General features: G+C 38.8%; 1 protein-coding gene across 1 annotated transcript in view; it reads left to right on the top strand.

Annotated features, from left to right (window-relative positions):
- Positions 1–14,775, top strand: part of LOC116863077 (catenin alpha-1-like) — a 56,012-nt gene extending 41,237 nt beyond the window's left edge. The window contains exons 4-5 of the mRNA XM_032850573.1: positions 13,757–13,923; positions 14,644–14,775. Of these exons, the coding sequence (XP_032706464.1) occupies positions 13,757–13,923; positions 14,644–14,775 (299 nt within the window). The remainder of the gene's footprint in view (positions 1–13,756; positions 13,924–14,643) is intronic.
- The last annotated feature ends 1,198 nt before the right edge of the window (positions 14,776–15,973 follow it).

The raw sequence follows: 15,973 nt of genomic DNA, 5'->3' as shown, positions 1-15,973 counted from the left end.
TAACGTGGTTTCTACTAGTTAATTTCTTAAGAAAGTGATTCCAAGTTGAAATGCATGTTATGCATTTATTTGAATGTGTAATCAGGAAGTAAGTGCCTCTCTTTGAAGTGTTTCTGAATAGCAGCAGGGCACACTTGAATTAGTAAGGAAAATGAGAACATGAATATATGTGGTACTCTATTTTAATTTTTTAAAAAAATCCATTTTGTCGCCTGGAAAAAGTAGAAATTTCAAAGCTCCTTTCGTTATCCCCGGGGGATGAGAAAGGGCGAGTAGGTTGAGTTTTTCTAGGCACTCTCTGAGCTGATTCAGAGGGGCTTATAGTAGTTATATAATGTGATATTAAATGTTTATTTCCTGGGTTGATCTTCAAAAGATGAGCCGTTTTATGGATTAAAAATGGCCCCCCAGGAAAGTTCTATTAAAGCATCTGTTAGGAGTTCTTTGAATCATTGTCAGTTTTTCTCTAATGATGGAAGCATTATTTAGAGGTCTGTGATTTTTGCCAAATAACCCCAGTGTTGAATAGAAAGGTGAAAGAGAATTAAGTGTTCATCCCCATGTCACAGGGCATGTGGGTTATGTCTCATACATACTACCATTTGGGTCCTTCCCATAAAGGGTATATAATGAAATCTGTTACTCTTTGCAACAGTATTGCCAGTTTATCTTCATTTGCAAGTGAGGAAAATACTTTATTTATATGGAAAGTGAATTTAAAAATTTGGGGGATGGGAGGAGTGAGGCAGGTTGAGAAATGGGTGTTAATTCTTGATTATCTTGAAGCTAGCAAATACTTTTATGAAGCCTTGGTCCTGTCAGCTTATTATTTTGTAAAAATGAAATTGACAGAATGACAAAGAAGTAACTGGTGTATCACTTTTTGGTGAGATCCATTAATCAGATATATTTAAGAGAATTTGGTATAAAGTAGGCCTATAATTGGACCTAGAGTATTGAAAAAGTAACTTTCAAGAATTAGGAATCCCATGATAGGGAACTTTAAACTGTTCAAATTCAGGATTGGGTGTGTTTTACTTTTCTCTGTAAAGATGGCCAAGCTATCAAGTACAGGGTGATTTATAACAGACTTCTTTTGTGATGTTGGTTGCTTGCTCTTTTTTCTTTTCCCCCCTTTCCCTCTTGGTTACTCCTTGGGTAGAATTAAAAACTTTTTTTAAAAGCTAATTTTCTTCAGTGAATGTTTTTGATAGTAAGAAAAAAGGAAGAAAATAAAAATCAGTTATAATTTTGCTACCCAGAGATGAAACCAATGGTTAAAATTTTTGTTGTAGAACCCTAATGTTTGTTTTCTGTGAAAATCCTTACGTGGGTAGAAATATGTTGTGGTTGAGTCATTTACTTTTTTAGAGTCATTTGCTTTTTTTGCTTAATGGATCCTAAACATCATTCAGTGTCATTAAGTACTCTTGTACAACATAGTACTTAATGACTGTGTTATCCTCTATAGAGTAATATGATTTAAGGGGGTTATTTTGAATTCGAAACCTAGAGACTTCTCTTTAATATTTTTATGGCCAAAATTGTATGCTCTTTTTAAAAGTTTAAAAAAGGGATATGGTAAATAGGACAGTTTTTTATTTTGAAGACTGAAGGCTGCCATTGTTGACAAGTGTAGTATGAGATAGTTGATTGAAAAGAAAAAAAAGTTGAGATATTTAAAATCATTTTGAGGGGCACCTGGGTTGCTCAGTGGGTTAAGCCTCTGCCTTCGCCTCAGGTCATGATCCCAGGGTCCTGGGATAAGCCCCGTATTGGGCTCTGCTCAGCGGGGAGCCTGCTTCCCTTCCTCTCTCTGCCTGCCTCTCTGCCTGCTTGTGATCTCTGTCTATCAAATAAATAAATAAAATCTTAAAAAAAAAATCATTTTGAGGTAGAAATCAAAATGAGTTGTGCAGGGTCATTTGGGAAATCAGTGGAAGAGGGAGAATCAGAATTCCACATATGGCCTTGAAATTGATCCTGAAATAAGGAATTTGAACATGTTTGAGATGGTAAATGGTTTTCAGCTTTTCTGGAAGCTTCTGTCATTTTGACACATTTTGTGATCCTCTAAAGCATATTGAGGTGGATATCTTAAAATCTTCCTCTGTATTTGGTGGTCGATACCAGTGTGGTCTCATAAAATACTGTATTTAAGAAATAGCCTACTTAAGGTCTATATAATACCATGTTGAATTCCTGCAGCAACTAAACAAAAATAATGAGATTGGGGCTGCAAATGGCCCCTTATTTACCACTTGGCTTACCCATATTTTAGATAAGCTTCTTAAGACAGCTGATTTCACAAAGCTCTTATATTTTCTACTATATGCTAATTTTACTTTTTTCTTTTTGCAGTGGCACTCAGTGGCCTTCGGATAGGTTTTTTAATTACTTTCTTAAAGTTTATTTGTTTATTTTTAAAGTAATCTCTATATCCAACATGGGGCTCAAACTCATGACCCAGAGATCTACAATCACATGGTCTTCTGACTGAGCCAACCAGGAGCCCCTGTGATTTCCATTTTTCCTTGTGATTTCCATTTTTCCTTGTGCAGTACAGATTATTAATATATCAGCAATTTACAGTGGAAATATAAAAAAAAATTTCCATTAATAAAGGGACCTGAAGTCAGCAGTTTATGTAATTTATAGGAGGTAAGCCATGCTCCTCTGCTCGGCTGGCAAAGTTCTTGTCTTTTTCTGGACTTCAAGGTAGAAAAGGTTCTGGCTGAGGAGCATATTAGACTTACCCTTAGTGTTATTTTAGGGAAATAACACTATTATCTGTTGGGTCTCTTGGACTTTTGAAGGCCTTTGGGATATTTTTATACCTGAATTTCTGTGGACCTGAGACACTTTGCTATAGCACTGTGGTTGGGAGCTGTTCTTGCTGTAAGGCATGAGCTTTATGGGATGTGAAGTTGTAAATGGGATAGATGAGGGAGATAATCAGTTCCTAAAAACTAGAAGGAACCTCAGATTGGCTTAATTCCCTTTTTTTTTTTTTTTTTTAACATATGGAAAAACTAAGGCCCAATAAGGGGAACAAAATCACCTTTTGTAGCCATTACCACGAAAGGACAAGTTTTTTCTACTCTCTACACTACGGAGATTGAAGTGAGGGAGCATTCCGTACAAATCAAAGGTTAATTTTCTTTCATCCTGTAGGAAACTTGCTAGCCTGACTTTATTTCTAAAAACGTAACAGACAGTTGATGTGTGAGCAGTGATCATGTTCTGGATAGGTTTAATAATTGGAGAAAGTAGATGGGAAAGAGAAAGGACACAGAAGTATTTGTTAAGCTCTGCATTCATTACCTGAATTTTCAAAACACCCCCGTGCGCTGAGATAACGGTATTCTCATTTTACAGAAGACTAAACAGGTAGACCTGAAGCAACCTAAATTCACACAGGTGCTGAGTAGCAAAGTTGGGATTCAGGCCCAGTTCCAGCACCTTGTTTTATCTAATCCACATGGTATTCTGGGAGAATTGGGTGTATTCATTAACATCACTTTGTAATCTTCTGTATTTTAAAGGAGAGCAGCAAAGCAGAGTATCTCATTTCCTAGGCTCCAGAAAAGAAAAACCAGTCCTTCTTTCTATTTTTTGTCTTTCTCGAATACCCTGTTACCCCACACTGTTTACAAGGATATTCTTTCCCTATAACTTTATACAAAGTTGGATTACATTCAAGGGAGTTTACTGAAGATATTTGATACTTCAGAAAGCCCTTGATTTTTGCCCTGTTCGAAACCCAAATCCCGGAATTGAGTCCTGCATCAGGGTCCCTCCTCAGCAGGGAGTCTCCTCCTCCCTCTGACCTTTCTCCTCTCATGGTCTCTCTCTCTCATTCTCTTTCTCGCAAATAAATAAATAAATAAATAAATAAATAAATAAAATCTTTATTAAAAAAGTATGCTCTGTAAACTAATTGACATTAAAGATTTTTTTTTCTTTTTGCTCACATTGTGGTTGTATTGACTTGTAATTCATATATCACATGATTCCATTTTCTTAGTACATTCAGAGTTTTGGACACACAATATCAGATCATTGTCATGACCCTAAATAGAAACCCAGTACCCATTTGCAGTGTGACTTAATTCCTTTATTTTGGAAAGAAAGCCTCAAAAATATCTTCTTTTGATGGGCGCCTGAAACAGTTTTTCAGTCTGTTTTGTGATCTGATTGTAAATATGGGGAGAGAGTGACTTGCCCAACACTCCAGAGACATTAAACAGTTTTTTTAAAAAGATTTTATTTATTTGACAGAGACATAGCGAGAGAGGGAACACAAGCAGGGAAAGTGGGAGAGGGAGAAGCAGGCTTCCTGCAGAGCAGAGCCTGATGTAGGGCTTGATCCCAGGACCCTGGGATCATGACCTGAGGTGAAGGCAGACACCTAACGACTGAGCCACCCAGGTGTCCCCTTTAAAGAATTCTTGATTCTTTTTATTTATTTTTTAAAACTTAGTATCTCAAATCATTCTTAGTCTCATATTCCTTTTAGAGCGAATCATTCAACAGAAGACAGAGGACCTTGTTTTTAGCTAATGACTTACTAATATATTTGTTCATAGTTTTATGAGTAGAGAAAATACAAAGGTTTTAGACCACCATACAGTATATTTCTGACTTTTTTTTTTAATTACTAATACTGTTAGCTGTGAAATTAAAGATTTGTCATTATGGCTTTAAGCTAAAACAGATTAGCATAGATGTATGTGTACTTAATTTGCTTTCTTCCTTCCACTTATTTGTTGTCATTTGGCCTGAATTTAGTTTGGAATGATATGTTAGCTGTAGAAGGCATGAGGCTTTTTGAAGAGGAACCTGTGTGGGAGTGAGAATTTAGAAGGAGAGGTTTTGGTAAAAGAGGGATTAGAGTTGGTGAAAATTTAGGGGATTAATACAGTGAGGTTAAGTGATTAAAATTAAATTTAAAATTATCTACAACATTTATCCATTTGATTATAAGCTAATTATTAAAGAATTTTGATTCATTTTAGAAAGACTATAATTTTAAGAATTTAAGTTCACTTGTTGGCCTAATCTAGGCCTTTTCTTCTGCCTACAGTTTTATTTACACCAGGTTAACTCTTTTTCATTTCCACTAACAGCTGATTTTGAGTTTATTCCACTCTCCCCCAACCCTCACTTCCTTTTCCACTCCGCTCAATTTTTAGGATAGCCTCACTCACTGCTTCTGAACAAATGAGATTATCCAACAGTGCTGAGCTTCATACTGCCTGGAAGCCAGCCTCTTGCTACCTCTGTTTTTTCACTTATCTGAGGGTCCAAGAACCTTCTTTTCCCCTTTCATGGCTCTGTGTGTTCTGTGATCCAGAATCTTCATAATTCATTTCCATGTCTTCCATGTCTATTAGTCTTCCTCTCCCCCTTCATCTATCTGTAATTCCAATAGTGATAATAGTATGGGAGTGCAGGCACTGTTAGAAGCACTTTACTGAACATTTGTCTTTATCTCTACAGCAACCGTAAGTAGATACAGGCAATCCTCACTTTTGCATGGTTCCAGTATGTACAGATTTCACTTACACAATTTAGTTAAATAATACCAGTCCTCTGAGATGCTTTGTTGGCTCATTCAGTTGAGCATCCTGCGCTTGATACTGGCCAGGTAATGATCTGTGAGGGGGTGGTGAGATTGAGCCCCACGTGGGGCTCTGCACTTAGCATGGAGTCTACTTAGAATTCTCTCTACCTCTCCATATGCCCTTACCCTGCTAGTACTCTCTTTCTCTAAAATAAAATCTTTAAAAAAACCCAAAAAACCAATCCTCCACCAACGTGGTTCCAAATTTAGTTACCATGGTAACTAAACTGTGAGTGAATGCATGAAAAATGGACTTGGTTGCTAGCTCTTAAGGGAACAAGCTACTACATAAATAATAATGTGCATTATGCTCATTGAGCAGTCATGTCCCTTTTTTCAAGGTCTCTTGGTAATTGGTGACTGTGCAGCTGTGTAGTTCATTCTGTCTTTGGTTGTGTTGCCTCCTTATCTCCCAGTGATAAACCCAACATGAACCCTTTTACAAACAGAGATCTTTGAAAGAACAAATTTGCTAACAAAGATGAAACTGCAGCAAAAAAACAAAGTGATACGGGTGCCTGGGTGGCTCAGTCATTAAGCGTCTGCCTTTGGCTCAGGTCATGATCCTAGAGTCCTGGGATGGAGCCCCACATTGGGTTCCCTGCTCAGCGGGAGGCCTGCTTCTCTCTCTCTCACTCTGCCTGCTTGTGTTCCTGCTCTCCCTGTCTCTCTGTCAGGTAAATAGATTAAAAAAAAAAAAAAAAGGAAATTATAAACTTGGAATTTAAATTTGAATAGAATGTAAATTAAGACTATGAAGCCATCAAAAGAAATTAAATCATGCCATTTGTGACAACGTGGACAGAACTAGGGGGTATTATGCTGAGTGAAATAAGTCAGAGAAATATAATTATCATATGATCTCCCTGATAGGAGGAAGTTGAGTGGCAAAGTGGGGGGCTTGGGGGCTAGGGAAGGAAAAAATGAAACAAGATGGGATTGGGTAGGAGACAAACCATAAGAGACTCTTCATCTCACAAAACCAATTCAGGGTTGGGGGTGGGGGGTGGGGGGGAGAGGGGGGTTGGGGAAGGGTGGTTGGGTTATGGACAGTGAGGAAGGTATGTGCTATGGTGAGTGCTGTGAAGTGTGTAAGCCTGGTGATTCACAGACCTGTACCCCTGGGACTAATAATATATTATATGTTAATAAAAAATTAAAAAAATGAACAAAAGAATGTTAAATTAAGTTAAAGAAGAAATTGTTGACTGCATGTGTTGACATCACTGCTGTTTAAAGAGACTCTAGAGGCAGGCACCTAAGTAGTACAGTCCCTTAAGCAGGAGACTCTTGGTTTTAGCTCAAGCTCTGATCTCTGGGTCCTGAGATTGAGCCCCACGTGGGGCTCAGCACAGAGTCCACTTGAGATTCTTTCCCTTCTCCCCCACTGCCCCCCACTTGCACAGTCACATGCACCTTCTCTCTTTCATATAAATAAATAGAAAAATCTAAGTTAAGCAGCTGCCTTTGGTTCAGGTCACGATCTCAAGGTTCTGGGATACAGCCCTGCATGCTTGCTTCTCCCTCTCCCTCTGCTCCTCCTCCTGCTCGTGTTCTTTCTCTCTCTTGCTGGCTCTCTCTAAAATAAATAAATACAAATCTTAAAAAAAAGAGAGACTTCAAGAAAAAAGATTTTCTCTACCTCTCCTCCTGCCCCTCCCCCTGCTCTCCCTTCCCAAAATAAAAAATCTTTTTTATAAAAAGAAAGAGACTCTAAATGTGCAGTCAGAGGAACTTAGTGAAAGCAGTTACTAGTACACAGAGGAGGAAAGTGGTTGTGACAAAAAGAATGATGATGTCCAAGAGGAAGTGCTGTCTTCAAAACCTTTACACTAAAGGAACTCTTGAAGATATTTCTTTTTTTCTTTTTTCTTTTTTTTTTTTTAAGATTTTGTTTATTTATTTGACAGAGAGAGATCACAAGTAGGCAGAGAGAGAGGAGGAAGCAGGCTCCCTTACGAGCAGAAAGCCCGATGCGGGACTTGATCCCAGGACCCTGACATCATGACCTGAGCCGAAGGTAGAGGCTTAACCCACTGAGCCACCCAGGCGCCCTTGAAGATATTTCTTGACATTGAAAGTGCAAATAGTAAAATGTTGGAAGGTGATCCAGATTTAGAAAGCAGTAGGACAATTTGCCTAATAGTAGAAGAGATGCATTATTTGTATCCCAAGTTAAATGCTGAAGAAGGCAAGTGTTGTTCAAAAATGACTTTGTGGGGGGGTACCTGGCCCATTCGGTTAGGCTTCTGCCTTTGGCTCAAGTCATGATCTCAGGGTCCTGGAGTTGGGCCCTGTGTTGGACTCCCTGCTCAGTGTTGAGTCTGCTTCTCCCTCTCTCAAAGTCTTTAAAAAAAAAAAAAACACTACTTTTGAGTAGTTCTCTTACAAAGAAAAAACACTAATTCTCGTTGTTAATGTTTTGAATTAAAATGTATTAAATAAGTATTAATTGTACTATTTGTTTTCATTTACCTGGGTATTTATAATTAGTAGTAAAGGAGCTTTTAACATTTTTGTCTTATGATTATAGGATAATTTTCCCGTATAGTAAGATTACTTTGCAGTGTTACAGCTTGCATGATCATTTTTGTGGATCTCTACTACTATGCAAAGTGAGGATTACCTATATTATCTCTGTTTTATAGTTGTTGGAAAGTGAGACCTGTTTAGTGGTGAAGCTACAGTTTCTATCTGTGTGACATCTAGTTTTATGATCCTATTCTTTCCCATTATACTGCTGCCCATACACACACACACACACACATACATACATACATACATACATACATACATATACCTGGAAAAAAAATTTCTTTAATAGGCCCTTGACTTCTCCTACTGGTTGCAGACCAGATTCTTGAAAGAGCAGTCTTGTTCTGCCTTTTTCATCTCCCACAGAGTTGCTCTTCCTCATTCTTCCTTGCCAGCTGCAGTGGCGTCCCTGGCTTTCCAGGATCATTTTAGTGTGCATCTGTCCCAGGTCCTTTGAGTTGGTGTTCCCTCTGCTTGGAGTGATTTTGTAAGATAGTCAGATTGTCCTGTTCTTCATTTTTTAAGACACTCCTCAATTGGTGCCTTTTCAGTGAGGCTTGCCTTGATCCCCCTATTTTAAATGATATGTTATATCCCCACTCTCCTTGTCCTTTCTGTCACTGTGGTGCCCTCTCACAAGTACTTCTGGTTTACCAGCTATATAACTGACATGATTATGTTTATCATCTTTCCCTCCTGTTATAATATAAGCTCTCTGGAGGCAGGGATTTTTGTCTGGTTAGTTAATTAATCTATTATTTTTAAAGAGATTTTATTTTATTTTGGAGAGAAAGATAGCATGCACACATAGGGGGTAGGAGCAGAGGGAGAGGGACAAGCAGACTCGCGCTGAGTGAAGAGCTCTATGTGGGGCTCAATGAGGGCTCAACCCCACAACCCTGTGATCACGACCTGAGCCAAAATCAAGAGTTGGACGCTTGACTGACTGAGCCACCCAGACACCCCTGGTTAGTTAATTTCTCTCCTAAGTGGTTAGAATGGTGCCCAGCTCCTAGAAGGTGTTCAGTAAACACTTGTTACAAGAAGGCATTAATTAATGCTCTTAAAGCTGGTTGTTGAACGGATGGATGCTCACGAGACATAATGAAGCCCATTTCTCTGTCTTACCTAGTTTTAATTAATAATAATAATAATTTCTGCCAACCCTGTATTGTTTCCTAGTGCAAGGTAATGAATGATACATTTTAGATATCTTACCTGATTTGTCCCTCAGAGCAAAGTATTGTCTATACTTTGGAGAAGAGAAAACAGTCAGTGGAGTCCAGTCACATAGCTGATAGGTGGGAAAACCAAAACTTAGGCTTATCTCCAACTCCGAGGCCTGTGCTCTTTCAGGTCCCTGCATTTGATACTCTTTATCTCTTTATTTATTGAGCCATAATTCACTTTCCATAATACTTACTCTTTTAAAGTGTACAGTTCAGTGGTTTTTAGTATGTTTATAAGGTTGTGCAGCCATCACTGCTATGTAGTTCCAGAACATTTTCATTACTCCAGAAAGAAACCCCAAACCTATTAGCAGTTAGTCCTCTCTCTCTCTTCCTGCCCCACCTGCTGGCAACCACTAGCCTGGCTTCTGTCTCTGGATTTACTTATTGTGGACATTACACATAAATGGAATATAGAATATGTGGCCTTTTGGGACTGACTTCTTTCATGTAGCATATGCTTAGAAGATTCATTCATGTAGCGTGTATTAGTACTTTGTTCCTTTTTATGCTTAACTGTCTCATTGCACAGATATACCACAGTTTGTTTGTTTGTTTGTTTCTTTCTTTCTTTCTTTCTTTCTTTCTTTCTTTTTTTTTTTTTTTAAGATTTTTTATTTGTTGAGAGAGTGAATGGCAGGCAGAGGGAGAAGGAGAAGCAGATTCCCCACTGAGCAGGGATCCTGATGTGGGGCTCTATCCCAGTGACCCTGGGATCGTGAACTGAGATGAAGGCAGCTGCTTTAACTGACTGAGGCACCTAGGCGCCCCATATCACAGTTTCTTATCCATTCATTAGTGGATGTATGGATATTTTGGTGGTTCTCACATTTCAGCTATTATGAGGAGTGCTGTTGTGTGAACATTTAGTGTAAGTTTTTGTGTAGACATTTTTCAATTGTTAAAGGAATATACCTTCAAGTGGAATTATTAGATCATACTGTAAGTCTATATTTAACCTTTTGAGGGACTGCTAGACTGTTTTCCAAAGTCACTGTATCATTTTACATTCCCACCAACTTTCTCCATGTTCCTCACCAGCATTTATTATTATCTGTCTTTTTAATTTTAGCTGTCCTAGTAGATAATGTTTTGTTATGCCTTTGCCTTTATGGCTAATGAGACTGAGCACAGAATGTCTGTGTAATGCCTTTCTTTGCCTATTTTAAATTAGATTTTCTTTTTATTTAGTCATTAGAGTTCTTTTTATATTGTGTCTACCAGATCCTTATTACATAGTGGTTTTCAGAAGTTTTCTCCTGTTCTTTTGGTCTTTTCACTTTCTTGATTGTGTCCTTCAAAGCACAAAAATTTCAAATTTTGATGATGCCATTTTATCTTTCTTCTGTTATTTGTCCTTTTGGTGTCATGGGTTAGAAATGATTGTCTAATCATAGGCCATATAGACTTATGTTAATGTTTTCTTCTGAGTGTTAATAATTGTACCTCTTAAATTTAGGTTTCGATCTGTTCTGAAAGTATATGGTGTGAGGTAGAGTCCAAGTTCATTCTTTCGCATTTGAGTATCCATTGTTCCAGTACTGTTTGTTTGAAACACAGTTTTTCCCCCATTGAATGGTCTTGGCAGCTTGTTGAAAATTAAGTGACTGTATTTTTGGATTCTAGATTCTGTTCCGTTGATCTGTATGTATGCATTTGATTTATTTTTTTGGGGGGGGGTCTTGTCATCCTTGTCATCCCATTCTCTTTGTTTCTTTTGTCCAATAGTCTTTGTCCCCTACTCCTAATTCCACAGTCTCAGGGGACACCTTTTTTTTTTTTTTTTTTTTTAATATTCATACGGTTGCTCTTGCCCTTTCCTCCATCTTACTACAATCCTAGCTTGAAACCTTTAAGTCACCTTTGATGCTTTCTTTTTCCTCACTTTTTTTTTTTAAGATTTTATTTATTTATTTGACAGAGAGAGTGATCACAGGCAGAGAGGCAGACAGAGAGGAGGAAGCAGGCTCCCCGCTGAGCAGAGAGCCCGATGGGGCTCGATCCCAGGACCCCAAGATCATGACCTGAGCCGAAGGCAGAGGCTTTAACCCACTGAGCCACCCAGGCGCCCCTCTTTTTCCTCACTCTTTATAATCAAAGGTGGTTATATCATTTGACCCCTGTTTTTATAATCTATTACTGTTCTTTCCTGAGCTCTCACTGTGGCTTTCTGACTCATCTGTGTGGTCAGGTTTATTTTATTTTATCTTATTTTATTTTTTAAAGATTTTATTTATCGGAGAGCGGTAGAGAGAGAGAGATCATGAGCAGGGGGGAGGGGTAGAGGTAGAAGCATACTCCCCACTGAGCAGGGAGCCCAATTTGGGACTCCATCCCAGGACCCTGGGATCATGACCTGAGCTGAAGGCAGACATTTAATTGACTGAGCCACTCAAGCTCGTGGTCATATTTATCTTATGTGCTTTTGTTGGGTCAATCCTGTGTATGTATGACTTTCACTTCCTTCTTTGAGTCAGGAATTCTTTGTACTCTGTCCATGGCTTTTCCATCCCCATCTTCTGTTCTTTCTATACAGGTCCATCACTGCCTACTTAGACTGGAGGACTCTGCCTCCAAATATGCCTTCTTACTGTGTATCTCAACTTGATAAGTGGTTCTAACAGCATAACATTGGCATTACAAAACCTGGCTCTCCCATTTACTGTCAGGTAACTGATTAAGTTGGTTAACTTTCTAAACTTTAGTTGTCTCATTTGTAAGGAAGGGCCAGTACTACCTACTTCCTAGGTGACTCATAGGATTAAATAAAATACGTAGAGTGCCATAGAGTGGACATTTAATAAATTTTGGATGCTATTATGTTGCTGTTCCTTTTACTTGAGATGCTGTTCCTTTTACTTGAGATGCTAACTCCCTTAATTTTTTTTTTTTAAGATTATTTATTTATTTGACACACAGAGAGATCACAAGTAGGCAGAGAGGAAGGCAGCTCTAGAGAGAGGGGGAAGCTGGCCCCCTGCTGAGCAAAGAGGCTGATACTGGGCTCCATCCCAGGACCCTGAGATCTCGACCTGAGCCGAAGGCAGAGGCTTAACCCACTGAGCCACCCAGGTGCCCCAACTCCCTTAATTCTAATGCCAAAAATTCTTCCTGTCGTTTGAGAGTAGAGTCACTTTCAGAGTACCATATTTCCCATAAAACTGTTGCTGGCATTTCCTTTCTTCTTCAGACTGTTTGTTAGTGCTTTCTGCTTTGAAACTCTGTGTACTTTTGTGTCTTTCGTACAGCTCTTGTGTTAAAATGCCACATAATTTCTGTGTGATCACATTCTTCTTTTCTGGATTATAAACTGCTTGAAAACAGATAGTCTTGTTCTATGTATCCCCAGCAGTGGATTGGTTTTTGTCTGTACTAAGCTCTCAATACATAGGTGAAATTCTTTTTATTGTTTAAGGCCAATGTCTCTTATTTAATATTAATATTTAAGGTACATATTTTTTTTCTACAAGGCTTTTGAGACAAATTCTTCATGAGTAAATAGTTTTTCCTATCCCATAGCACCTTGTCCACAAGGCTATTATAATTCTGATTGCATTGTAATACTCCCTGATTTGTGAGCCCTTTGAGTCCAGGCGCTTTGTCTTAATCAGCCTTTAATTGTTTGCTTGTCTGCCTTCCCCCCTCCTTAGACTTCCATGAGAAGATGGGCTGTTTTCTGTGTGCTCTATCATTGACACATAGTTCAGACTTTGATATATAGTGGGTGCACAAATATTTGTTGAGTAAATAGATGAAAGAATGAGCTCATTTAAGTGTCCTACAATAACATTTTTATTTATTTATTTATTTTATTTATTATTTTTTAAAGATATTTTTAAATTTATTTATTCGACAGAGAGAGGGGTCACAAGCAGAGAGGCAGGCAAAGAGAGAGGGGGAAGCAGGCTCCCCGCTGAGTAGAGTCTGATGCAGGCCGATCACAGCACCCTGAGATCATGACCTGAGCTGAAGGCAGAGGCTTAACCCACTGAGCCACCCAGGCGCCCCTGTATTGTATATGTTGTTAGTATAGTTTTTAAAATTATGGATATAGGGCACCTGGGGTGGCTCAGTGGGTTGAGTCTCTGCCACCAGGTGCTCCCCTGGAAAGGAGTGTTTTTCAGGCTCTTTATGTATAGCACCAAAATCACTTTCCAGATACTGTGTTTTCACTAGCAGTACATGAGGGTGCTTTTTTAAGTGATTGCTGTAAAACAAACAAAAGCAAACAAAACAATAAAAATGAGAGCCCTTAAATTCTGTGCATGAACTATACAAGGTGTGAGTTATTATTATTATTTTTTTAAATGTAGACCAGTTATTTGGTTCATTCCTGATGGGTTTGTTTTTTCATGCTGTAAAACAGGTGATTTGATGAAGACTGCTGCAGGAGAGTTTGCAGATGATCCCTGCTCTTCTGTGAAGCGTGGCAACATGGTTCGGGCAGCTCGAGCTTTGCTCTCTGCTGTTACCCGGCTGCTTATTTTGGCTGACATGGCAGATGTCTACAAATTACTTGTTCAGCTGAAAGTTGTAAGTACAGGCCTGTGTCTATAATTTGTTCTTTCCATCACAGTGAGGCTGCTGCTGCCCATAGTTAATTCAGTATTCCTTAGAGTTTGTTTTGGGTTTTGAACTTGTTTTACCTAAGTGGAGCAGGAATGTTTTCTTTTAGTTTCCATTTTCAGCTCTTCTCAAAGTGTACCTCAGACTGGCTGTGCTATGAGCCTGTAGTCTTGATTTTAGTGAAGAACTTGTAGCAAAGGTACTGTTTTGACTCCTTCCCTCTGTAGTAGTGATTAAGCATTTCCTTTTACTGGTATTCCAGAGTTGAGAAACCAAGATGTGTTAAATTCTATCATTTTAGATAACAGTCAGTATAATCCTCCCATGTAGTAGTTGCTCATATATTTGAGGGCCATGTAAACTGAAGAGAAAATTTAGAGTGCTATCCAAGTAGCAGTTAAAAGGAATAAAATAGTATAGATCTTTTTTTTTTAAGATTTTATTTATTTATTCGACAGAGAGAGAGACAGAGAGGGAACACAAGCAAGGGGAGAGGGAGAGGGAGAAGCAGGCTTCCACCAAGGAGGGAGCCCAATGTGAGCCTTGATCCCAGGACCCTGAGATCATGACCTAAGTCGAAGGCAGACGCTTAACGACTGAGCCACCCAGGTGCCCAGTATAGATCTTTTTTACATACAGATTTGTTTTGTTTAGAATTATTCTTATTTAGAGTTATGTTTTATATAGGTGGAAGAAGGTATTTTGAAACTGAGGAATGCTGGCACTGAACAAGATTTAGGAATACAGTATAAAGCCCTAAAACCTGAAGTGGATAAACTAAACATTATGGCAGCCAAAAGACAACAGGTACAGTCATGATTTGGGGGTATATTAAAGTTGTTTATATTATGATCTAGTGGGAAAAATCGATTTTACTTACGTTTTCTGAAGGTACTGGTACCTCTCTCTGCCAGTATAGTTCTATTAAAACATTTAACTTATGAAGTAAGTATCCTTTCAGTATTGTATTGTTAATAAACCTGTAATTAAGTTGCTTTCATGTTATGCTTCCATTTTAATTCTCATGAAAATCTTACTTTAAATAGCTTGGCAGTTTGCAGTTGTGTCGGGAGCGGTGATAAGGTCTTTGTTATGTGCCTTCAAGGATTAACTTGATTTGGTAGTAGAGTTAATTTCAGATTTTTTTTTTTAAAGATTTTTATTTATTTATTTGACAGAGATCACAAGTAGGCAGAGAGGCAGGCAGAGAGAGAGGAGGAAGCAGGCTCCCTGCTGAGCAGAGAGCCTAATGCCATGTAGGTCTTGATGCCATGCGGGGCTTGATCCCAGGACCCTGGGATCATGACCTGAGCCGAAGGCAGAGGCTTTAACCCACTGAGCCACCCAGGCGCCCCTCATTTCAGATTTTTAAAAAACCTTAAACCCGTTGAAAATTAGCGGAATTACTTGATTATGAGAAACTAACCCCATTCTCTCCCCATATTTGGCCACTTTTTTTTTTTTTTAAGATTTTATTTATTTATTTGACAGAGATCACAAGTAGATGGAGAGGCAGGCAGAGAGAGAGAGAGGGAAGCAGGCTCCCCGCTGAGCAGAGAGCCTGATGCGGGACTCGATCCCAGGACCCTGAGATCATGACCCGAGCCGAAGGCAGCAGCTTAACCCACTGAGCCACCCAGGCGCCCTATTTGGCCACTTTTTAAGTATTTCTTATTCATCATCCTTAGTAGTTTCCATTGTGTTATGAATTTGTGTTGTGTGGCATGTGGATCATTGTTCTAATTTTTCCAGGCTTTGCTAGCCCTTTGGAATTTGGGGACTTAGAGTGCTTTCAGTGTGGTGTGTGCTGTAAGAGAGACACACGTGTTACCATCCAGTTTCTTAAAACTTTGTAATTCTGATCAAGCTTGTGCTTTTTCACAAAGCCCTGAAAAGATCAGTTCTTTTCTTGTTTGCGATACCTGTATCAGTTAGTATATTTCATGCTGCATTTCACAGAAAACCCAGCTCCAAAACTGCTTGAACAGTGGGGGATTTATTTTCTCACCAATTAGAA

Source organism: Lontra canadensis, unplaced genomic scaffold (genome assembly GCF_010015895.1).
Source record: "Lontra canadensis isolate GAN:19392208 unplaced genomic scaffold, GSC_riverotter_1.0 scaffold507, whole genome shotgun sequence".
NCBI lineage: Eukaryota > Metazoa > Chordata > Mammalia > Carnivora > Mustelidae > Lontra > Lontra canadensis.
This window is presented reverse-complemented; position numbering and strand designations above follow the sequence as displayed.